Source organism: Ambystoma mexicanum, chromosome 4q (assembly GCF_040938575.1).
Source record: "Ambystoma mexicanum isolate Mex_15411 chromosome 4q, UKY_AmexF1_1, whole genome shotgun sequence".
NCBI classification, from domain to species: Eukaryota; Metazoa; Chordata; class Amphibia; order Caudata; family Ambystomatidae; genus Ambystoma; species Ambystoma mexicanum.
This window is the reverse complement of record NC_090928.1, coordinates 108,053,688-108,080,080: the sequence shown is the minus strand read 5'-3', so window position 1 is coordinate 108,080,080 and position 26,393 is coordinate 108,053,688. Positions and strand designations below refer to the sequence as shown.

The window sequence follows — 26,393 nt, the reverse complement described above, 5'->3', positions numbered from 1 at the left end:
AACGTGGCTGACACCATCCCTGCTCAGCCCTTGTTGGACCGGCCCGTTGTGGCACCTGACCTAGCACAGGGTGACTCCCAGGCTGACTTCCAGGTCGCCAAGTCTAGGCCACGGGTGGCGGCGCAAGCCAGTGTCACCAGGCCACTTGGTACAGGGGCAGCCATGTCATCTGCTGCCCCGAGTAGGCGGGGTGGGGAGGCTGCAGGGGCAGCTGCAGCTCCGTCCACCCCAGCTCTGACTCCCCCAGCAAGGACAGTGTTGGTCCCGGTACATCAGACTGAGGTTCCCCCTGCCATCATCACACTTCAGCTAATGCCTGCAGAAAGTCATGTGGTCAGTGTGCCATCGCACACTACTACTACACAGTCCACCGGTGCTCCTGCCTCTAGTGTCCAGAGCGGCGTAGGGCACTCCGGATCCCCACCACCCACAAAAAGAAAGAGGAAGAGTGCTCGTCCAGTACAGGCTGATGACCCCGACATGGCTACACGGTCCGGCACGCCAAGGAAGCCTAGCTTCAATGATGCCGAACTGGATGCACTTGTGCAGTATGTGTCCGAACATGACGCCGAAATGTTGGTCACTTCAGGGTGTAGGATTACACCTGCTCGACGTTAGGCACACTGGCAGTCCATCGCGGACAGCATAAGTGCCCTTGGGTTTATGAGGAGCACAGCTGTTGAGTGCTACAAGCGCTGGAACGACCTTAAGCGTAGGGCTAAGAAAAAGCTGGCATCAAGTCATGCCGCAACTCTGGTAACTGGAGGCGGGTCTCCACAAGAGGACATAAAACTCACTCTACATGAGCATGTTGCTGGGACCTACGTCACAGAGGAGCAGATCCAAGGTGTGGGAGAACTGCCAGATTACGAGGCATTGTCCGGTGAGTGCACATGCATGTGTGTGTGATCCATGTGTATGTTGTTTGTGGGATGGGTTCTGGTTGAATGCCAGGTCAGGGTGTGTGTGCCTGAGGGTTTTGGCCCACCCATGTGCTTCATCCAATGCATTCGGCGCCCCGGGATTTGGGTATTACAGTATCCCTTCTGGCCACAGTAGGCGTTTTGCACTACATCGCGCCAGTTGCCCTTGAAGTGGCATCTTGCTACAACATTGTTCCGTATTTAGCTGTGTTCATTCAGGCTGATTGTAGGAATTCACCTGGTTCTACTGCGCATCACTCTACCCTATTGCCACATATATGACATGCCTATGGTACATGCCATCTGTGTGATGGCATGTGTCATGTATGTGTATTGGACATGCCACTCATAGGCCAATGTTTGATGGCACTGATAGCCAGCATGCAGCTGATGTGTTGCTCTCCCATCTTGGTGTCATCAGGGTCTGACATTTTCCTCCCCTTCCAACTCATGGACAGTGCATGCATGAGAGGGTTATAGTCATGTGGGACATGTGTAAATCAAGTACTGGTACTGTAGCTTGTCTGGCCTAATTGCGTGCCATGGTGCTAATGCCTGTTTCCATTTTTTGTCTTTCATGTTTTTGCAGAGGATGACGCACCTGATGCTGTTGAGGGAGAGGAGATGGTGCAGGCCCAGGAGGGATCTGAAGCACGACCAGGCACCAGTGGGGGATGTGGTTTGGTGGTGGGGGAGAATCCTCTCTTGCTGCAGGCCATACTGTCCATGGGTGTCCCTGGCTGCACCTCCCCAGAACTCTTTTCAGGTGTTGATTCGGATGAGGCCTATGTGGATTCGCAGGTATGTGTTCATGGAAGGGATACTGTTCTGTCCGACCCACCTGCACCAGGGGTAGAGCCCACTATGGGGATGTCAGTGTTGGTAGGTGCGCCTGTGGTGGTTACGGATGCAGGGCCACACTCCGCAACATCTGATCCTGTTCCTGGGCCAGCAGTTCAGAGGGGAAATGCAGTCCTGCAGCCTCAGGCAGTGCCGACACAGCAAGGCGCAGTTCGCCTTGCCCCAGACAGGTGTGGTGCCCGCCAACGTGGTGGCCGTCCGCCACCAGGCAATACCGCATGGGAGCAATCCATTTACGGTATGGCCAACCAACAGGCAGCATCATCAGAAATGATTGCTCAAGCCATGGAGAGGGTGGCCACTTCAATTGTCCCCCCAGAAAGGCAGATTGAGCTACTACAGCAGGCAACAGACTCCATTTGCCAATCAGTCAGGGAGGACATGTTGGCGTCCAACAGGGACAGACAGGCGGCCCTGGACAATCTGATGGAATCAATTTCTATAGATGCCCAGGGACAGAGGGAAGCCCTGAGGGGAGAGGTCCGGCACCTCAGGCAGACTCTTGTGGACCTTGAGGCTTCCACTGTCACCAGGGCGGAACAGCTGCTGGAGCGCGTCACCCGTACGCTCTCAGCAGAGATGCAGGCAACTCGGGCGGAGGTCCGGGCAACACGTCGGGTGTTGCATGGGGATCTCCGCACCATATCCCTCCAGAACGAGGCCTTCCAGACCCGCATGCTTGCTGCCATGGAGGACCAAACTAGGGATTTGCGTGGGCTGCCTCCCATAGCCCCACCACCTCCTGTGGCAGCAGCAGCAGAGGTTGAGGAGAGCGAATCCAGCAGTGAATCTCCCACTATTTAGTAGCCGTGCAGGCCATGAGCCCATGGAGGTGTTTTTTTTTCGCAACATTCACGCAGGTGGCTGTTGGTGGGCACCCTGTCCTCGGACCTCCTGGGTGGCCTCCCCCACCCCCCCTGGCCCACACATGGCCATTTTTGATTTTTGATTTTTGATTTTTTGTTGCAGTGTGTTGCCTTGTGTGGCTCCCGTGGGCATCCACTGTATTCCGGCTGGGCACATGCAGGCTTGTCCTGAGTTTGGGTTAGATGCTTGGGTTCGTGAGACACACACCCCTCCTGCTTCCCGTTTCTATGGGCTTGCAAAGGGTGTGCCCAAGTGACAGTGAATTACACAGTGACGTTGGACTCCCATGAGCTGTGTGGGCAGTCTGTAGTCAATACTGTGTATACATTCCTAGTGCATATTGTTGTATTGTGCACTGCATGGTGTATTGATGTGTGCTTGTGCATCCATGTCTCCCTCCTAATTTGCAGGTTCATTCCTCATGTCTTCACAAGGCCGTCCACTTTGGAGATGGAGCTCATGTTGTGAGCAGTGGACTTCCAGATGTGCGTGGCAACAACACTGTACAGTTGGAGGTGGTGGATGTGCTGGCATTCTCATGTTGTAAGACTACGTATACTTTGCCTTAGTACTGTCATGTTTATGCTATGTCGATTGTATTGTGGTAAGTATTTGGTCATGTGTGTTGTTGTTTCTACATTTATGTGGGCATATTGTGTGTGGCCAGTTTCCATTAGGGACACTGTACTTTGTGACACGTGTCATGTTTGGGGGATGACTTTGTTTGCTCTCACATGGCATGTCATGCCATGGTGTGTTGGGTGACAGTGCTGGGGAGGGGTTGGGTGACATGGCACTGTTGTCATGTTGTGTCTTGCAAGGGGGTAATGATTTTAGCAGCATAGAAGTGTGTCTTTTGAACACAGCATTGGTGGTGTTTGTGTAGGTAGGGAAGCACACAATGGAACACTTCCAGATGTACAATCTCAGGCTGGTATGGTTGTGACAGTTGTCTGTCCATTGACACATCATAATTGTCAGTTACAATCATCATTGATTGTCAGCTGGTATGTGCCAGGGCTGTGTGCACTCCACAGGGCTGTGATTTTATGTGAAGTAATTAGCCACAAGCTGCCTACGGGCTTCCTCACTCCATGCCCTTTCCCCTCCCATGCGCAGTGGGCATGCATGTGGTTGGGATGTGGGGGCACCACCATGTCCACGGCCAGGCCCTGGCGTGTTGCAACATTGTGCAGGACACATGCTGCCACTATGATCCTGCACACTACTGGGGGAGCGTATAACAGCTGCCCGCCAGAACGGTCAAGGGAGCGGAAGCGTGACTTGAGCACTCCGAATGTGCGCTCCACGGTGCCCCGGGTTGCAATGTGGGCTGTGTTGTATCTTACCTGGGGTGGCGTGGTGGGGTTCCGAATTGGCGTCATCATGTGGGTGCTGAGAGGGTAGGCACTGTCCCCTGGGGAGGTGGTGATGGGTATCATCAGTGGGGTTGTGACATTACTCAGTATCTGACATGCATGCATGTGCAGTGGCATTTATACTCACTGAGCAGCCATGTATCGCCATGCCGCCCAGCTTCTATGTCCCGGTTTAGGGTAGACATTCTGTAGATGAAACTGTCATGGGTGGAGCCTGGATAGTTGGCGTATACTGAGGTGATGATTCCCTTGGCATCACATACTACCTGGGCGTTGATGGAATGCCAGTGCTTGCGGTTTTTTTAGATTTGCTCAGTTGCCCTGGGGGGACGTAGGGCCACATGGGTGCAATCAATGGCACCTAGCACTTTGGGGAATTGTGCCACCCTGTAGAAATCCTGGGCAACAGCCTGCCTTTCTGCAGGTGTTCTGGGCAGATATATGTGCCTGCTACTGATGGGCGTGCAGTGATGATGGCCACGACCTGGTGTAGGCAGCGTGACTGCGTGGCCTGTGACACCCCCCCCCACTATGGCACTTGTCAGCTGAAATGATCCATTGGCCAGGAAGTGCAGTACATTGAGGACCTTCTCCAGGGGGCTGAGTGCTTGGGAGCACAGGGTGGTTGATGTGAGGTCATCCTCCCACTCACTGACCAGGTCGAGTATTATGTGAGGTGGAAACCTGTACCACCTGTTACTCACCGCACGGGAGTGGACAAGATAGGAGGCCAAACCAGCGAGACTGTGCGTTGATTGAAGAGCTCGGGTTGGAGCCTCCACCCGAGCCTCCTCTCTATGAGGGAAAACGACCTTTCTGATGATATGACCCACTGCTGATATGTAAGCCAGACAGAGGGACCGATCACCCGAAAGAGCGGGGAGAAAACGCGCCGCCACGGACCCAGCTGAACAACCCAATCCTAGGAGCCTGATACCACAATGTTCTGATAGTCCTCTAGGAAGTCACAGTTCCCTTTACTCCAGGATGCAGAACAACAACGATAGTGCAAAATAATAAACGGGGAATGTTAGTTGGGTAACTAGTCCCGGGCGGAACGAGGGACGCACTAGATCCGGGTAGGTGCACAACTGCAAGGCGTCCCCAAAGTGCACTTTAAACTCTTGAGCAAAATGGGAAGACAATCCTTATAACGATCCAAAAGTCGGTACACGAGCGAGCAGGAAGGTAACAGAATCAGCAGGCAGACAGTCCTTATAACAATCCAAAAGTCGGTACACGAGCGAGCAGGAAGGTAACAGAATCAGCAGGCAGACAGGCAGTCCTTAGTTCAAAAGAGGGTTTGTTTACCTGAGCACGGGATGAAGCAGAATAGAACCGTAAGGAGGAGCTTCAGGAAGTAGGGCGAAAAGAAGGAACTTAAGCGCCGGTTGTAACTATCAAACAGAAGCAGCGTCCTCCGGGCTGCAGCCGCTTATATCAATGAGGAGGTGGAGCCAAGTGAGTGGAGATCACGTGATGTTGAGGACTACGAATTCCCTTAGGTTTCATGGGAATCGTAGTTCGGAACCGTCTGGCTGTTGCAGTAGTCGTTAGCCTCCAGGGCATTTTCCATTTCATCAGGAATGGCGCTGCAGAATGCCGAAGAGAACGGCGCAGCGCAATAGTTTTGTCGGATGTCCTTTTCCGCAGCCGGCCCTGAGGTAGGTATGGAGCTTGGTGTCGTAGTGTGGAACGGAGCCGAGGTGTGACAGCATCCGCCCCCAAAGGCGGCGCCCACCCCCTGCGCGCATGGAAGCGGCGTAGGAGTCTAGGAGAACGGATATTATGCAGCGGTTCCCAAGATCTGTCTTCAGGACCGTAGCCCTTCCAGTCAACCAGGTAAAACGGACGACCCCTGCGTAATCGGAAGTCCAGGATATCCGCCACTTCGTATTCAACATCGCCCTGCACCCGCACGGGAGGGGGGCGGAGTGGCAAACGAGTAGCAGGAGGACAGGGCTTAAGGAGACATACATGAAAGACAGGATGCAATTTCCATGAGGCGGGCAGAGAAAGTCGCACCGCCACAGGACTAACCACATCAGTGACAGAATAGGGACCCACAAATTTGGGCAAAAGCATGCGTTTACCAGGAATTTTCAGGTTGCGCGTAGATAACCAGACCTTCATGCCCACCTCGTATGTCGGCGCAGGACTCCGACGCCGGTCAGCATACTTCTTGGCCCTATTCTGGGCAGTGAGGAGATGCAAACGAACTGCCATGTGGACGGATTTGATGTCCCGAACGCATGCCTGAGCCGCTGGATTATCCAAGGGAACAGAAGGATCCAAGGGCAACGACCGTGGATGCTGCCCATACAATGCATAGAAGGGTGACACCCCAGAAGCCGAGTGCAAAGAATTATTATAGGCAAATTCAGCTGGCGGCAACATCGTCAACCAGGAAGACTGAAAGCGTAAGCACAGACAACGGAGGAACTGCTCTAGAGTAGCGTTGACTCTCTCAGTCTGCCCGTCCGTCTGAGGGTGATAGGCAGTGCTGTACCGATCGTCAATGTGTAAAGATACAGTTAAGGCTCTCCAAAAACGCGAGGTAAACTGTGGGCCGCGATCTGACACCACGATGGATGGTAGACCAAAGAAACGGAAGATGTGCTTGAGGAACATAGATGCCAAAACTGGTGCTGAGGGCAGACCCATACAAGGAATAAAGAGTGCCATTTTGGTGAAATAGTCAATGACCACCCAGATAGTATCAAAACCATCCACCGGAGGCAGATCCACTATGAAGTCCATGGAGACCATATACCACGGCTTGTGCGGCACCGGAAGTGGTTGCAATAACCCCACTGGTTTGGAACGTGATATTTTGCATTGGGCACACACAGAACAAGCGGCCAGATAGTCAACCACATCCCTAGACATAGAGGGCCACCACGCCCAGCGACGCAGAGAGTCCAGAGTTTTTTGTTGACCCGGGTGGGCCGCTATTAACGAGTCATGAGACCATTCCAGGGCGCGGAGGCGTGCCTCCCCAGGTGGCAAGTATAAACGACCCTGAATGTATGGCAATCCCTGTACTACATCGAGATTGAGGGCCATGCATTCCTCTGCATGTGAGGAAACCCATTCCGAGACCAGGGAGCGAAGCGAAGGCTGGGGTGTGCAACCACAAACCACCCTACAAGGTAACAATAGAGAACGGTCTGATGCAGAATTGCTCGGGTTGTGATTCAGACGCGATAATGCGTCGGCACATGTGTTGAGTCGGGCCGGCCGGAAGGTGATGGTGAAGTTGAACTGGGAAAAGAAGAGATGCCAGCGGGCCTGACGAGCGGTGAGGCATTTCCTGGATTTAAACGCCAGGAGACTCCGATGGTCAGAGAAGACCGTGACCAGATGACGTGCACCCAGTAAATGGTGCCTCCATTCTGAGAAGGCGTCCTTGATGGCCAAGAGTTCTCTTTCAGTGATGGGGTAGTTGCGTTCGTATTGGGTTAGTTTTCTAGAATAATAGGCGACTGGATGGATCTCCCCGGAGTCGGGACAACGCTGAGACAGAACCGCCCCAATGGCGGAACCAGAAGCATCAGCCTCCACTAGAAAGGGTAGATGAGGATTAGGATGTTGTAAGACCGGAGCGGTGGAGAACGCAGCTTTCAAAGCCTCAAAGGCGTTCTGCGCCTCCTCATCCCATCGATATGGTTTCTTAGAGCTTGTCAGAGCAGTGAGGGGGGCTGAAATGGATGAAAAAGAGTGGATAAAACGCCTATAGAAATTAGCAAATCCCAGAAAGGACTGCAAGGCTTTAATTGAGGTAGGGACAGGCCATTCAAGTACCGCCTTAACTTTGGAACGACTCATTCTGATGCCTTGGTTGGTAAGGTTGTAACCGAGGAATTCAACCTCGGTAGTGTTGAATACACACTTCTCTGCTTTGACAAATAGATTGTTTTCCCTGAGCCGTTGTAGTACAAAGCGTACGTGTTCAGTGTGTTGTTCAGTGGAGGATGAGTATATTAAAATGTCGTCCAGATAAACAACAACAAACTGGTCTAGACAGTCATGAAAGATGTCATTCATAAAGGCCTGAAACGTGGCCGGAGCGTTACAAAGTCCGAAGGGCATCACTAGATACTCGAACAGACCATACCGGGTTTTGAATGCCGTTTTCCACTCGTCCCCTTCACGCATTCTGACGAGATTATAGGCGCCCCGGAGATCCAATTTGGTAAAGATGACAGAAGACCCGAGTTGATCCAAAAGGACCGAAATCAATGGAAGGGGGTACTGATTTTTTATCGTAATGGCATTCAATGCTCTATAATCAACACAAGGACGGAGGTCTCCTTCTTTCTTCGGGACAAAGAAGAGAGGAGACGCAGCAGGAGATTTAGAAGGTCTAATAAACCCAGTGACCAATGATTTGTCGATGTACTCTTTCAGTACCTTGTCCTCGGGTATGGTAAGAGAATACACTCTCCCAACCGGGATTTTAGAACCTGGCACCAGATCAATAGGGCAGTCATATGGTCTGTGAGGTGGCAGGTGATCTGCCCCCCCCTTTGTCAAACACATCCCGAAAGGAGAGGTATTCCGAAGGAATGTGCGTAGGGGTAGAAACGGCCCCGATGACTGCCATGGATGCTACCAACGCCTGAGAAGATGATTCTGGATACACACTTGTGTTCTGAAAACATTTTTCATTGCACAAGGAGGAAGGGAACTGAACCACCCTGTTTGCCCAGTCAATAGAGGGATTATGGTGTCGTAGCCAAGGGATTCCCAATATGACCCGAAACTGGGGAGCTTTGATCAAGTCAAACGATAAGGATTCCACATGCCCGTCCTCTGTCTGCATCCGGAGCAGAGACGTGTTTTGGGTCACCAGACCGGAGATCAAGGATGTACCGTCAACTGCATGTACAGTTTCGGGTTGAGCTTTAGACAGGACTGGTACGTTGTTTTTTACAGCATATTCGTAGTCCATATAATTACCGGTGGCCCCAGAATCAATAATGGCAAGGGATGAAAATGAAGTGTCAGGGGTCACGGTAAAGACTACCGGCAGGCTGACTGGGGCAAAAGCGACCCCGTGAGAGTCCAAAGAGTATACCCCCGGCGTAGGGACTCCGTCTATCGCCGGGTTCTGGCGTTTCCCGCCTTTTTGTGGGGTCTCTTGGGACAATCAATTAGCAAATGTTCGGCTGATCCACAATACATACACAGATTATGGGATCGCCGGTGCTCCCGTTGTGCAGGTGTTAAAGGACCTCGGACGGCTCCCACCTGCATAGGTTCTGGAACAGAAGAAGGAAGACTGACAGAATCCAAGGGAGGGGGTATTGGTGTAGTTGACTTGCGTTCCCCTTTCCTTTCAGCTCTTCTAGCGTCAATCTGTAATACCAGGTCCAGGAGTTCACCAAATACGGTAGGGACTACTGGTACCGTTGCTAGGGTGTCCTTCAACTCTTCTGACAACCCTTTATAGAACACTGCTGATTTCTTTTCTTCGGGCCAGTCAGTCTCAGCAGCGAGTTGATTGAACCTGGTAAGATAAGTGAACAGAGAAGAAGTACCCTGACGTAAGTTCAGGAACTCTAGGTCTGTAGCTTGGGATTTATAACGGGTATCAAAAACCCTGTTCATGGCGATGATGAGGGCATCACAGTCATATAATAGGAAGCTATTAGCTTCGAGTAACGGATTGGCCCAGGCTGCAGCCGTCCCTCCTAGATGTGAAAGGACAAACGCCGCCTTTGTGGTTGAATTGGGAAAAGCTGCGGGGCGGCAAAGGAAGTGCAGTTTGCATTGATTGAGGAATGTCCGATAATGCTTTGGATCGCCAGTGAAGCGTTCTGGCGGGGCCAATGGAAACTGTGTGGCCATGAGAACAGGGGCTGCTGTAAATCCCGACGTGGAGGCCGGAGAGACACCGGAACCAGAAGCAGTGGCACCAGATGTGTCTATCCCCAGTGTGTGGGGAGGCGGGAAATGTTGCAAACCATCAATACGGTGGTGCAGGGCATCATATGCCGCCGTCATGTCCGACCGTAAGTCGGATACCAAACGGACCAGAGCAGCCAAAGGGTCCGTCTCTTCCATGGCTTCTGTTTTTGTTACTCACCGCACGGGAGTGGACAAGATAGGAGGCCAAACCAGCGAGACTGTGCGTTGATTGAAGAGCTCGGGTTGGAGCCTCCACCCGAGCCTCCTCTCTATGAGGGAAAACGACCTTTCTGATGATATGACCCACTGCTGATATGTAAGCCAGACAGAGGGACCGATCACCCGAAAGAGCGGGGAGAAAACGCGCCACCACGGACCCAGCTGAACAACCCAATCCTAGGAGCCTGATACCACAATGTTCTGATAGTCCTCTAGGAAGTCACAGTTCCCTTTACTCCAGGATGCAGAACAACAACGATAGTGCAAAATAATAAACGGGGAATGTTAGTTGGGTAACTAGTCCCGGGCGGAACGAGGGACGCACTAGATCCGGGTAGGTGCACAACTGCAAGGCGTCCCCAAAGTGCACTTTAAACTCTTGAGCAAAATGGGAAGACAATCCTTATAACGATCCAAAAGTCGGTACACGAGCGAGCAGGAAGGTAACAGAATCAGCAGGCAGACAGTCCTTATAACAATCCAAAAGTCGGTACACGAGCGAGCAGGAAGGTAACAGAATCAGCAGGCAGACAGGCAGTCCTTAGTTCAAAAGAGGGTTTGTTTACCTGAGCACGGGATGAAGCAGAATAGAACCGTAAGGAGGAGCTTCAGGAAGTAGGGCGAAAAGAAGGAACTTAAGCGCCGGTTGTAACTATCAAACAGAAGCAGCGTCCTCCGGGCTGCAGCCGCTTATATCAATGAGGAGGTGGAGCCAAGTGAGTGGAGATCACGTGATGTTGAGGACTACGAATTCCCTTAGGTTTCATGGGAATCGTAGTTCGGAACCGTCTGGCTGTTGCAGTAGTCGTTAGCCTCCAGGGCATTTTCCATTTCATCAGGAATGGCGCTGCAGAATGCCGAAGAGAACGGCGCAGCGCAATAGTTTTGTCGGATGTCCTTTTCCGCAGCCGGCCCTGAGGTAGGTATGGAGCTTGGTGTCGTAGTGTGGAACGGAGCCGAGGTGTGACACCACCCATACACATGGTCATCAGGCATCCCAAAAAGGCTGGTTCTGGGTGTAAAAATTCTGGCCCGGACTATCCTCCTCCTCCTCCTGCGGTATCCCACGGCCACTGCTGCTAGGAACGGTATGTTCATCCTGGCGTCTGTGCTTGTTTGTTGTTTGCGTGCACTTTTATGCTGTGCGGGTGGACATACGCCTACTTCCTGCTGGCGTACGTGTTTCCGGATTGGCCACATTAGTTTCCATGAATACGTGTTGTAGGCGAGCGTGTAAAACTTCCCGCGCAGCCCTGGAATACCCGCACCCAGCCCAATCACGTGTGGAACTTCTCACGCACCCCTGAAATACACGCACACGCTCCCCCAGGCCCGATCGCGTGTGGAAATTCTCGCGCACCTCTGAACTACACGCGCCCAGGCCAATCGCGTGTGGAACTTCTCACGCACCCCTGAAAGACACGCACACGCTCCCCCAGGCCCGATCGCGTGTGGAACTTCTCGCGCACCCCTGAAATACACGTACCCCGCTCCCCCAGGCCCGATCGCGTGTAGAACCACCCGCGTGCCCCTGAAATACACGTACCCCGCTCGCCCAGGCCCGATCGCGTGTGGGACTTCTCGCGCACCTCTGAAATACATGCACACGCTCCCCCAGGCCCGATCGCGTGTGGAACTTCTCGCGCACCTCTGGAATACATGCACACGCTCCCCCAGGCCCGATCGCGTGTGGAACATCTCGCGCACCTCTGGACTACACGCACCCAGGCAAATCGCGTGTGGAACTTCTCGCGCACCCCTGAAATACACGCACACACTCCCCCAGGCCCGATCGCGTGGGGAACTTCTCGCGCACCCCTGAAATACACGTACCCCGCTCCCCCAGGCCTGATCGCATGTAGAACCACCCGCGAGCCCCTGAAATACACGTACCCCGCTCCCCCAGGCCCGATCGCGTGTAGAACCACCTGCGAGCCCCTGAAATGCACGTACCCCGCTCCCCCAGGCCCGATCGCGTGTGGGACTTCTCGCGCAACTCTGGAATACATGCACACGCTCCCCCAGGCCCGATCGCGTGTGGGACTTCTCTCGCACCTCTGGAATACATTCACACGCTCCCCCAGGCCCGATCGCGTGTGGAACTTCTCGCGCACCCCTGGACTACACGCACCCAGGCCAATCGCGTGTGGAACTTCTCGCGCACCCCTGAAATACACGCACACGCTCCCCCAGGCCCGATCGCGTGTGGAACTTCTTGCGCACCCCTGAAATACACGTACCCCGCTCCCCCAGGCCCGATCGCGTGTAGAACCACCCGCGAGCCCCTGAAATACATGTAGCCCGCTCCCCCAGGCCCGATCGCGTGTGGGACTTCTCGCGCACCTCTGAAATACACGCACACACTCCCCCAGGCCCGATCGCGTGTGGAACTTCTCGCGCACCTCTGGACTACACGCACCCAGGCCAATCGCGTGTGGAACCTCTCGCGCACCCCTGAAATACACGCACACGCTCCCCCAGGCCTGATCGCGTGTGGAACTTCTCGCGCACCTCTGAACTACACGCGCCCAGGCCAATCGCGTGTGGAACTTCTCGCCCACCCCTGAAATACACGCACACGCTCCCCCAGGCCAGATCGCGTGTGAAACTTCTAGCGCACGCGTTTTCCCGAAACCCGTAATACGCGTTCCCCGCTTTGCGTTTGCTGTTTGCCAGTCCGGTAAACTGGTACAGGGTTGGCACGGCCCTTTGCGATGGTTTTGCGATCTTGATGGCTTTTCCTTGTGCAAGGGCGTTCTTGGGGGCGTAACTGGCGCTGCTGCAGGGTCGCTGCGCCACTCTGCGCCACGTCTGCTTTTGGTGGCGAGAATCCATGAATACGCCGTGCGCGGAAATTGATTTTATCGCACGCGGCTGGCGCAGACATTCGCACGGGCACGCTGTGCGCCAGCCACGTGCGACACTTTTGAGAGGAATTACATGAATCGGCCTGTTAGTCTTTCATCCTTCCGTTGATATGTGAGCACCACACACCGTGGGTAATAAGCAGCGCTCAGATACCTGAGGGTTCGTAGCGCTATTTAAATGCTAAATTATCATTATTATCGTTTTTTTGGCGGTTAACACAAAGACGTCTATCTTTTCAAAAATCAAGTGCGATGTCCAGCTGCTTTTGCAGGCCCATTCTGGCCTTGGAAACCAGGACTGTGTCATTGGTGTATAATACAATGCTGCCCTTCTTATTGTCTATAGATGGGGCATTGGCATCAGAATTTGAAATGTGTGAAGACAAATCATTTATATAATAAAAGAAAAAGAAGTGAGGCGAGTATGCACCCTTGACGTACCCCACTAGGCACAGGGAAGGGATCTGTAGTCTTGCCGCTCTGTTCAAATCTCGCCATCGCTGTGTTCGACTCATACAACCTCAGGATGGTGTTTAAAATGGACCATAATTCATTTTGGTTCACTAAGTTGATAACGGGTTTGAAAATCTATAAAAACCAAGTATAAGGGTACTTTCTTTAAAATCACACATTTAGTTAAAATAAGTCAAAGATAGAAAGCCTGGTCTACTGTGCCTAGTTCTCGAGTGAAGCCAGCCTGCCACTCTGTGATAGTGCACTCATCTTGTACCCATTTTTCCAGCCAGTTTAGAAAGATCTTACCATATACCTTAGCTAGGTTACCTACTAGGCTAATTGGCCTATAGTTGCCAGGAACAGAACATTTGTCCATTTTTGAAAATCAGAACTATTACTGCAGTTTGCCACCTTGTTGGGACAACATTGGCTGAGAAAAGACAGTTAAAAAGCCAAGTTAAAGTAGGAATCCAGGTGGCAGGTTCTTTTTTAAAAACATCAATGGGGATTCTGTCTGGGACCGGGGCTTTGCCCCTTTTCTGTGAGTCAATTGCCTTCAGGACCTGTGCTTCAGAGATGTTATTAAAATCCGGAGGATGGACCTACTTGAGCAGGCTCATTCTCAAATTCATTCATGTATAATTTGTTAAAGTGGCCAAACCAATCATTTTTAGAAATAAAGGTGTTGACTTTCGGATGATAACCAGGTATATGGATGGTAATTCTGAGATCACTTGCCAAAGAATGTTTAGAATCTCTACTTTCTTGAGCTTTAGGGAGAGATTCCCACTTCTGCACTTTTTTTCTAATATGAAAATAAAATGTATATAGGCTGCAACGAGCAGTGGACTTTTACAAGGATCTTTAGCTGTTTTAATTGAGTGAGAAAAGTGCACTGTTCAGAAATCTTTGTCATACCAGGAGTTATGTTTCCTAATTGTATGAATGATCTGTGGGTTAGGTTTGGTTACAAAAGGAAAAATAGTGTTCACTAAAGATAAATAAGACTTTGAAACAGAGAGTGAGTCATACTCAACTCCAGCAATGTAGGCCTCAAAATGGGCATTAATGTGTCATACAAGAGTAGGGCATTCGATTAGTAGTCTATGTCAGCCCATTTGACTCTCCTACCGTTATTATAGAGAGTATTTTTATTAGTAGGTAAAACAGTGAAAGACCATGGGTTAAAAAAAGTATCTGAATCTAAAAAAAGACAGGCAGGGTCATGGTCACTCTCGACCAGACTGATGACCTTCAATGATAGAGCAATATGACAATGGTAAGTTCCCAGAAAGATGTAGTCAATACAGCTCATCTGGTTCCCTCTCCTAAAAGTTGCATTAGCTGGTCGATCCCCAGAAAGGAGGCCATTGCAGCCACAAAACCCTAGTGTAAAAAAGGAGAGAGGCTACTTCTTGGGCATGAGTATAAGCGTGCTTAGGAGGGATGGGCAGCAATCCAGGTCAGGGGTTCTCCAAAAGACATCCACATCAGCTACCAGACTTTCAGTAATACATGATGGTTCAAGCTGTTTGTTAAAATACCCGAACAAAATATTTTATGTGAGATCTGAGTTATATCCAGGATGGTTATTTTGAGTGACACATTTTACAATCTTATTGAGGGCCGGGATTTTCTTAACATGCATATTACATCTGATATAGACATTAAACAAGAAAATGGATTGACCGGTACCAAAATGTAATTTAAGGTATACTAGATCATTGGATCCTGACTCAACTTTTTCAGTAGTAACATTCACCCTAACATCTATCCATAGCACTAATCCACCGCTAGGGCGGAACTTGCAGTTTTTAATAGCCGGAATAAAAAAAATCATATCTGCACTCAACCGCCCAGGTCACCTCAAAACAGATGATCTGAAATTGGTCCAGTCCTGGTCCATCATTTTGCTTTGAATATCAACAATGTTACATGGCCTCATTACGACCCCGGCGCTAAACCATGGTGCTATTAGCACCATGGTCCATGCCGGGGTCCGCCATGGTGAATGGCGGAATTAACGCCCCATTCCAAGGTTGGCGGGCGGTAATTCCCCATTCACCATGGGCCCTACCCCATTCCCATTTTTGGCCCATAGGGCTCAATGGGAATGGCGAAGGCGCTAATTACGGCACCGTAAATTATGGTGCCGTAATTAGCTCCTAGGTCCTTTTGCGGGTTGGTTTTTTAACGCCTGCTAAACGCAGGCGTTAAAGTGCAACCCGCAAACGGACCTCGTAAGCAGGCGTTAAGGGTTTAACGGCGCCAACACCTTTTATGGCACCGTTAACCCCTTAACGCCTGGGTTGTAATGAGGCCCACAGTCTTGAAAAATGGCACTTTGTATGTAGGAGACCTTTCGGCATGGAATTCGTAAAAGCCTTGACTAAGGGTTGAATGGCCTCTTATGTATGGCGGTGAGTTGGGGTGTGCAAATAACGAACATTTGGTGGCAGGGATCTGGCTAGGTCTAAGAGCAAATGCACCAGGTCCCCGCCATAAAATTACGTTTTGGAGCAACATGAGCTCCATGTTAGTAAACAGGAGAGACACAGAGTGTGAAAGAAGGTAATGTGGCTGTGTGATGATACAGAGAACATCATAACTCTGTTTTAGTAACAAGAGTGCCTGCCACTGATCATCTACAATCTATTTATGCCTTCCTCCTTCCTTCTTACAGCCTCTTAGAACATTACAGCTAACCTAAAAAATAGCACATGGAAGTCATTGTTGACCTATTCTAAACCAACCAGAAGGCTTGGAAAGCAGTCAGTGTCTGTTTTTGAGCTGAGCCCAAACATTCAGACATCAGCAGCAGCCAACATGCCGGTAATTATTGTATTTTATTCTACCACAAACTGATAATAGCCTTATAGATCTTCAGAGGCACCTTTATCACTTTGTATAAGTCCTCTGTTCATTAAGTGCAGCTGGGAGTAGGAAAGGATAACTAGGCTCTACGCTCTATCTACAGCTTAATAGCGATATCATAGTGCACACTAGCTGACTATTAGTAACAATTGCACATGCGTTAAACAACAAAACAAAATGTAAACCTCCTAAGCACATATGGCACACATTGATTTGAGGGTAAACAGACCATCAAGATAATAAAGAGGGGAAGACTAGTGTAGGTAGACAACATTGAACACTGGAGGCATCAGCTTTACTCAGTCTGAATGTCTGATAGCACTTGTTCACTTGAATACTTCCCTTAGAGTTCGCTTTTTTTAGATGTTTTGGATATTGTCTATGGGCTGGATTGAAAGTGGCCGATGGCAGTGAGAGATTTTAATTTTGTCAATTAAGCATTTCTTAGAGAAATTGTACTCTTATGGCTTGCAAAGACACTTATAAAATAAGAAGCTCTTTACCTGAAGACCCTCAATGGCTAATCTGAGCATGCTCGGGGTCAGTTTGGATGCCTGCTTGAAAGTAAAGTTGCTCCAGTCAATGATCAAGACAAATCCATTCACTTGAAGTTCCGGGTCTTCAATCATGGCTTCCAAAGACAGCAATATGGCACGTAAAATGTCCACCAAGGTGTACCTGCAAGTAGCAAGGGTAAAATGGAACTTCAGTTGAAGAGAATGACATGCTCGACAAGTTAATCTCAATTATTTGAGTTAGATACACAAAAAATCATATCGTTACTAGTACATACACTTCTTCATGCAAACCAAACTGTCATATTTAACTATTGGCACTGCAAAAGCCATGTAAAAGAAGCTGCTTTCTGTCAGATATTAGAACTGATTCAACAACCAATGCGACATGTTAAGCAAGAATTCCTATTTTGGGGAAACTAGGGTACCTTTTTTGGGTCCCTCAACTTTTTTGCTTTTTCCTCCTTTCTTTTTTGGTTCCTTGAATTTTTTTGGGGTAACCAGAGGGACTTCTCTAGAAATCCCCCTGCGATTACGACTGTTTCTACCTTGTATAAGGTCTATGGCACTTGATCGCTCCTAAGGAGTCCCAGGTGTTACTCCCAAGCAACCCACTGTTGCCCTGGGGTGATTTTATCTCACTACATAGGTTTTAGGGAGTGGGTTGGTGGCAGCTATACTTCAGGTTTGGCTTCACCAGTGGTACAAGTTATTTTACCTCATTCGTAGCCGAGGGTACCTTTTTGGAAGCAATTGAGGTAACAAGGTTTTTCTTTTTAAATCATGTGTTCAACCATTTTGTGTTTCAGTGCATTGCTTTCTCTTGGTGAAAATGAGGCAGACTAAAATGGACATTCTGATCATTTGGGCTCTTTGTGAGCCCATCATGGCAGGCACAATATGGGTCATAATTGGTTTAGACAAGTATAAGCCCCTGGACTATCCCTCTCACTTCCTGTGGAGGTGGATAAGACTAAGAGGCAGTTGCATTGACCGATCAGTATGGTCGGTAATCTGTCCCCATGCCCCCAGCCCATTTTAGTGACTGGCTGTTTAGACACTGGCCAGCCCCTTTTTGCAACGCAATTTAGGATGTGTCCTACTCCTGTTACACTCTCTTGCTTTCTTGTTGTTGTAACTTAGAGGTGCTAAGTCTGCCGACCTGCCGAAGGATTTGTTTCACAGATTCCCACAATTTTTGCCTTTTTTAAAAAAATCCCTTGCTGGAAATACTTGCTAAGTGCTGTGACTTGGACATGTCGTGATTTGGGGTTTTGGCTATTAGCGGTCCAGTACGGGTGTCTTAAATACTTCTGATGACTCCACACATCTGATGGGACTAGTGTCTGGGCCGTTTACTGCGGTCAACCACTGTATAATACCAGAATGATCCATTGGCTGTGCGTCACTGCTGATGTCCTGAAGGTGGTTGATGCCTCAAATAATTGCCAGATCTTCAGCTTAGGAAGTCAGAAGTTGCTACCATCCATTGTCCCCATCCTGGCACCATATACTGCAATGCGTCTGTCTTGTTTTTGTCAGCGAGCTGTTGGGTGCCATTTTAAAGGATGCTTTAGTCTTCCTGTGGTCCTTCTTGCTGACATCCTTGATGCAGGCTTAAGGATCCAAGTCCCGGGAAGATCCTTTGTTCCTTTGCTGGGTCATTGCAATCATCAGTAGCTCACGTTTCAAATCCCTGGCAACTGAATCTGAAAACCCCACATGTGAAAAAGAGCTGTTTACTCAAAGGGTTGTATCGGGTTGCTGAAGCTGGTTTTTTCCAAAACAAGTGATTTGAGTGCTTACCTTTAGGTAGTAGGGTGGGGATTAGTCAAGATACACACCCTCAGGCGGCCCCCTGTCCAGTATACAGATCCTTTCTTTGGAGGCAATTCCTTACCACATTTATTTCCTCTAGAGTGCTATTGGGATCATTCTGTTCTGCTACGTCTTCTTTTGGGTTTCTGGTTTTATCTTACAACCTCTGGAACACTTCCATGGAGTCTCCTCTGGTCTTCACTGGATTTGATAATTCCAGAATCCACACATGTTGGGTGGATCAGACTTACCTCTCTTAAAGTGGAAGGCCGTTTTCCCATTCATTCCTATGGAACTATGAGCTTACTCTGGAACTCTCTTGAAATTGACTCTGGGGTACTAGAGATTCAGTGATCTCTAGACCACGTGTCATACTTTTAACACTTTCTGTGATTTTATATACATTTTTGAAGTCATAGCCAGCATTTCTATCATGGAGAATGCACTTTAAACAGAGTGGGCCTCATTACGACCCAGGCGGTAAGGGGTTAACGGCGCCGTAAAAGGAGGTGGCGCCGTTAACCCCATACCGCCTAATTACGAGGTCCCTTTGCGGGTCCCCACCTTAACGGCTGGTTTTACCAGCCGTTAAGGAAGGAACCCGCCAAGGGACTTTTAAGGTAATGACGGTACCGCAATTTGTGGTCCCGTAATTACCGCCTTCCCCATTCCCATTGCGCCCTATGGGGGCAAAAATGGGAATGGGGAAGGGCCAATGGTGAATGGGGAATTACCGCCCCGCCAACCTTGGAATGGGGCGGTAATTCCGCCATCCACCATGGCGCAATCGGTAAAATACCGGCAACAACCATGGCGCTAATAGCGCCATGGTTAACGCCTGGGTCGTAATGAGGCCCAGTGACTGAATCTAGTAGCACTGTATCCATTTGTTTCTGTAATGTTAAGGAAGGTAACTGTTGCTAAAATGTTGTATTGATTCTTGCAAGCATTTGGCTATGGTTTACAACAGTTGTGTGTTCCCTATGGCTATAATGTATTATTTTAAAGTGACTGTGCATTAATACTTTTATAATGCCCTGGGCATTTTATTGATTGTGGAATAACAATAGTTCTATCCGTCTAAGGGATTTTAACCTATTTTTCCTGTTGGCTAAATTTTGTTATCCAATTTCTCCCATCACCTAGCATATGTGTTAGGTGTTGACCACCAGGCCTTCAAACTTCTACAAATACTAGGGCTGGATTGTGTCTTTAGGGCACTGTAGATTATTTTGTAGGCCCATAGGGACCTTACCTGCTTGATAGGTTTTATGGTTCTCTCGTTTTCACCAACCCCAAGTTTTTTTGTTTGGGTTCACCGATAGGAGAGGGCCCACATACAGACATTGGAGCTTAGAGAGTCCTTTTACAGAAAAATATATACACTTTTATATATATGCATGGTATATTTTAGTACTGTGTATTATTACATGCATACTTATTGACCTGATAGTGAAATATGGGTTATTATTTTTTTATTTTTATTTTGCTTAAAATAGTTTGATACAAAAACATTTAGCAAATGACATAAAATCGTGCAGGAGACGCTGCCCGATTACACCTAGCACGCTTCAATACATCCACGCTTCCATGCTTATAAGTACTGAGGTACGGACCCTCTGCAGCAAAGCCCTCGTAGGACAAAGATGCACTGTTGAGTGATGCAGGTTTTTGGCAGCAATCGGGTAGCAGTGTAGACAGCGAGTGCAGATGACCTCATCCTCCTCTCTGCAGCCGCACGGTAAGAAGGTGCAGAGGAGAGTTAGCTTGCTCCACTCCACCCAACCACCCTGAGCAGGTGCGCCTTCTCACTCTTGCACACACATTGTTTTTCCCACGACCGGTCCTCCCACCGACCTACCCCCTGCTTACTTGCGCTCCCTCGCACCTTAGGTCATGTGTGCTCCCTCGCATCCTAGGCCATGTGTGCTGCCTCGTATCTTAGGCCACGTGCGCTCCCTCGCATCTTAGGCTGTGTGCGCTCCCTCGCAACTCTAGGCTGTGTGTGCCCCCTCACAACCTAGGCTACGTGCGCTCTCTCACAATTTAGGCCACGTATACTCCCTCATAACTTAGGCTGCATATGCTCCCTCGCAACTTAGGCCGTGGGTGCCCCCTTTCAATTTAGGCCACGTGTGCTCCCCTGGTACTTAGGCCGCATGCGTTCCTTTTCTACTTGGCCGCATGCACCCCTCGTTCTTTAGCTGCTGCATTCCCAAGCATCTTAGGTCGCCATATTTTCTGCTGTCCCTTCTCTCCTCTCTCATTTAAGCTCCCTCCCTCGCTTGATCTATTGTGTACTGATCTTGACATTTTTGTTGCTCCATGGTTGTTGGATTACGTTGTCATTGCCTGCATTTCTGTTGTGTATGTTCTTTACTTCTAGGTTCCTTTTTTGATTGACCTTGTGCGCCCTCCTTTGCTCTGATTTGGTGCTGTTCTCCTTTGCTCTGATATTGTGCTGTTCCCCACGGTTCTTGGTGCCACACTACACTGCCTGCTTCTTTCAATTTAGGTCCCCTTCTGTGCTGCATGCTTTGTTGTTGGCTCTGTCCTTCTTCCCTTCTAGGTCCCATGCTGTGCTCTGTGCCTTGTTGTTGGTTCTTCGCATCTGCAGCCTTTTTCATCTAGGTTCCCTATTGGGCGCTCTACTTTGCTGTTGACTATGTATTGCATTAGATTTCTCTGGTCCTTTGTTTCTTGTACTTTGTTTGTCCCCCTCCTTTTTGTGTACCCCCTTCTATACCCCTATGCCTGCATGCTCCCCAGTGCTACCTCCTCCCCTGCTTGGGCTTCCCACTTTCACCCTCCCCCCTTCCTCTCTGCACCCTTATGGTGCTTTCTGTCTCACCTATCTTCTCTGACTGCTTTTCTGATGAATATCCTATCCCTCTCACTAAGTCTGGCAGGAAGAAGCTCAAAAAGGACATCCTGGTCTCCAAACCAGGACTCCATAACGCTGATACCTATACCAGTGCTTCCTCCAGACAGACCCTTACTGACATCCTATTTATTGTTCCTGTTCTAGGCCTATGGATCCCCCATATGGTCTCTGTTCTCTCTCCTTTTTCCTCTTTTCTCATTAATGGTGGCAGCCAGTGGGAGGCCCTCCTGGCCCCCTTCCACTCCTCCAAGACCATCATTAATGTCTACTTAAATGGCACCGTCTTGGTCCAGGGCCCTCAGGCCAACCTCCTCCTTTTTGATAGATGCTTCCCACACCTTATCAACTTCCTTTCCTGTCCTGCTATCCCATCTTTCCCCTATCTGGCTCCTCTGCCACCTCCATCCTCTGCCACCCCTAAGGCACCCTCTGCTGCTTCTCTGTCCACCCTGTTACCTCCTTTCTCCGCCACCCCACTGGCACCCTCTTCCTCCTCCCTGGCTATCATGCCTTCCCCTCCTTTCTTATCTGCCCATCCTTGGGCACCTCCAACACTTCTGCTGGGCATTCCTCTGACCTGTACCCCTCCACAGAAGTCCTTCAAAGGGGGCAACCTGCTTCACATTGCTACTCTCAACTCTCGCTCAGCTGTCAAACACTCCTCTGACATCTGCGTTTTCCAGGAAGAACTTGATTTGGATATACTTGGTCTCACCAAGACTTGGTTCACAGCCATCTCTGTCATGAGCTTTGACACTGTCCTTCCTGATGGCTACAAGATCCTCTCTGAACCCAGAACTAACCGTCTCAGTGGGGATGTAGCCTTGATCTTTCTGGAGTGGATCCCTGCTTCTATCATTCCAATGTAGGACTACTCCTCCTTTGAATGCCTGGCCTGCAGGCTCTCTATCTCTCCTTGCCTCTCTCTCACTGTGGCCACTATCTACAGGCCGCTTGGCCAGGTCACCCTCTTCCTCTCTGAAGGGGCTGACCTGTCCTCCTCCCTCCTCACCTCTACCTCTCAATTTCTCCTCCTCGGAAACCTGAACCTGGATGCTACTTGCCCTTCTTTGGGACTCTTTCAAAACTTCTGTGACTCTCTCTTTCTCTCTCTCTCTCTCTCTCTCTCTTTCTCTCTCTCTCTCTCTCTCTCACTCTCTCTCTCTCTCACACACTGTCTGTCTTTATTCTTCCCAATGGCCTGATTTACTCTGCAAGGCACATCCTAGACATTCTGATCTCCTCAGACCTCCCCTTCTCTAACCCTCTCACCACTCCTCTCTCTTGGAGTGATCACTTTCTCCTTTTCTCCCACTTCTCTCTCTCTAGCCCTCAGGCCAAGCCGACTCCAGCACTGCCCCTACCTTCTTGGTCAGCCGACACATGAAGCGTGTGTCAGTTAAGGCTTTCACCACTACTTTCGCTCCTACTTCTACACCTTTGGCTGACTCACACTCTGAGACAGCCCTATCTAACTCAATCTCCCTATCTCAAACACGCTTGATGTACTTGCCCTGTCATGAGGATCCGTGTGAAGCCCAAATCCAAGTGCATTTCTTTGTACGATTCCAACCTCATCTTAAATGCAGGTATATGGTGGCTGAGAGGAAGTGGAGGGCATCAGCCGCACCCCCTGACAAGCTACCCTGCCATCTGCTCCAAAGGCAATAAAGACGCTCTCTCCTTGCTAAGAAGAGAGCCCACAACTAAACCTGCATCTCTGTGGTATCTTACAACTTAGCTAAACTCTTCAAAATCTGCAAGAAGCTGGTCTCTACCTCCCCTGTTCCATCCCAGGCATGTGGGATGTATTTACCCATGCATCCGGGCCCTACCTCAAAACTGTGCAGTACTGACATGGAAAACCTCATGATGGCCAGAGCTTCCCAGAAAATGCACAGGGAAATGCATGAAGAATAGGCTGCCACTCATTTTTGCCGATGTTATGGGCACAGAAGGACACTGCCTAAAACCACCATTGGACTACCCACACAGTAGTCTGAAACCATTGGGAATGGCAATGCTGATTGCCAAATGCAACCTAGAATTGTTGGGAATTCATTTTCTTAAATCCCAAAAATGGGTGCAGTACCAGTACTCACCACTATCCAAAAGCCGGCAGTTTAAAACCACCCTGTGTTTCTCTGAAGGCAAGCCAAAGTGCCTATTTCAAACATTGCAATATGTGCAAAATATTCACTGAACACCAGCAGACATTTGGTAGAATGGAGTTTTGTGTGCCTACAAAATCTGGGAAATGAAGAGCCCAGAACAATGCTTATAACAAAACTGGCTGAGCTATGGAGTCAGCAGTTTAAGTTGCACTGGATTTAAAGACACTAAAATCGAAAATGTTTAGATTAAATGAGTGACCTATGTTTGGTGTCACATGCCTTTGTAACTGTTGGAATGTCATAGTTTTGCACTTAGAATCAGCATTCTAGCTGCATATGTAAAAATGTTTAGTTTTATTTGAATGCAGGAACTGGGGAACAAAAAGTGACATTTTATCTGAAACCTGGCTTAAGGAACTGAATTCTGCCTGGCAACTACCCCCATCAGGAGTGAAACTTGAGTCACAGCTGTGTTCCCAGGCCTAGCTGCCCTTTTGCTGCTCACACTAAGGATATGCCATCTATCTGATAATTGAATTACCTGTGCTCTGCAGGAAAGTGAACAAAGCCCTGCCCTTGCTCAGGCAAAGGTTTTATTGGCAGGAGTCGTAAATGGTCGTAAAAAGTGGCTTCCTCCTGAGTAAAGGGGAGGAGCACTGCCTGTGAGAGCAAGCTGGCTTGGCAGAACTGGAAAAACCAGAAATTCAACCTTGTGCTGAGGGTAAACCACACCCCTTTGGAGCCAGAACATAACTCTAAAAAGATGAATAACTCATAGAGCGGACATGTGAAAATTTTATAAATGATACCATAATTCTTGTGATTTTTCTGCCCACAGTTTAAGAGGTTTTTAGAACCGGTGGTATGTTCAGGGGGTTTTAGCGGAAAAGTGGATATTACTCTAAATGTATGCATGTTAAAAATCTGAAACTTCATCAGTTAATGTCCCTACTCCCTGCACACATGTATGTAAAGTTGGGTCAATGTCAGAAAGTGAAAAATCAGTTAAAAAGTCAATTATGTGCCATTTCTGAATGCAAGCTCTTAGAAACAGCAGATTTGGACAGAGACATGGCTAAATTCAGCCACACCATGTATATGTAATTTCAAGCAACTGTGTAACTGTGAAATATGTCTTTTATTATCAAATATAGAATATGTGCAATCTGACAGAGGAGTGTCCTATCTGCAAGCCATAAAATGACATCCCTCTGACTCACAGTTCATTCCCCAATCAAATAAGAAATGGAAGTTTGACCAATTAGAAGCTGAGAGAGAGGTAGGGTCAGTGATGCTAGAACACACCCACATTCTAAACACATAAAAGCAGACAGACAGGACAGATAGGGACCTTGAATTCCATCTGCAGCGGGACGCTCTGCCGGAAAAATCCATACTTTACCTCCATCAAACCTCCAGAGAGCCAAACTAGAGACTTCAATCTATCCAGAACTAGAGACCCAGACCAGAGAACCAGAGAGAGCTGACCCAGATCACTGTGAAGTGCAGAGACCAGAGTCCCGTCTAAAACCCTGACCAGATCCGTGATGAGGCCCATTTCACTCAAGAATATAGTGTGAGTACCTAGAAAACTGTGCAGATCCAATCTCCTAGTTAAAATAATATAATTCAATCCATTTTAACCTAAGTAGAACTGCAGCTTAGCAATTGTGTTATCCTGCCATCATTTTTAAAGCTGAAAAAGTGTGCGTTTAAAATTTCAAATCTGAAAAACGACCTTTATTCAATCGTTCATATCTCCGCAACCGTTTGTGCTAGAGACTTGTAGTAACTTTCATTTTGAAGCTGAGATCCTAGGCTTTCCTAGGACCCCAAAACGATAGAGATAGTCCTTGTGGTTCCTCTGTAATAGCGCTCGGCGCATCCGCGAATTTTACCGCGATTTGCAAATTTCTTCACATGTAAAAACTGCTGCTGCTTGCCTTCCATTTGCCAGAAATTCGTTTAACCTGCTAACTATCCCTGCCTCATTGCTAGTGTGAGCCTGGACTAATATTAACTAGATACCACTCACCCTGAACCTCTGAAAGGGAATTAAAAAGCATTTCCAGCATATTTCTCATCCATTGCTAGCACATATCAAAGCATTTTGCCCGTGTTTTCAAAACTCCTATCTGTGTTTTCAAACTTCTGTAGTCTAAGCTTGCTGGGGTGAACTGAATCACATTTTATTGCATTTCTGAGAACTGTGTGTTTTCCTTCCATTTCCTTGCCTTGCATCAAGGGGGGGAGGGGATTGCCAGAGAAAAGTGATTACATTGTTTTGTTGAAATCATATTGAGTATCTCTATACTGCATTTCATTCATTCAACCTTGCATCCATTTGAACCCTATAAAGCATTTTCTACCACATTATACTTCTGTACCTATTTACCAGTGTGCTACCTTATCCATTTCATCTCAACTCCTTAGTAATTATAAAGAAGTGTGCTAGTGCCAGATTCTCCGTTGTTGATCTTTATCATATCAGATTAAGTGTGCTATTCAATTATTAACTTATTATAAAGTGTGATATATATATATTTTAAATTATCAAATAAACCCTTTTAACTTGCAAAACAGAACTACTTCTTGGCTCAGTGGGGTCAGGGGGATTCCAAGAGAGGGGTGTTATATAGGGGTAGTCATCCAGAACGCATGAACTGGACATAAAGATATATCAATAAGGGTTTTCATTCAGTA

The 26,393-nt window shown here is 48.7% G+C and overlaps 1 protein-coding gene across 1 annotated transcript in view; it reads right to left on the bottom strand.

Annotated features, from left to right (window-relative positions):
• Positions 1 to 26,393, bottom strand: part of CLVS2 (clavesin 2) — a 409,036-nt gene that overhangs the window by 143,291 nt on the left and 239,352 nt on the right. Inside the window, exon 2 of the mRNA XM_069607559.1 lies at positions 16,863 to 17,037. Within this exon, the coding sequence (XP_069463660.1) occupies positions 16,863 to 17,037 (175 nt within the window). The remainder of the gene's footprint in view (positions 1 to 16,862; positions 17,038 to 26,393) is intronic.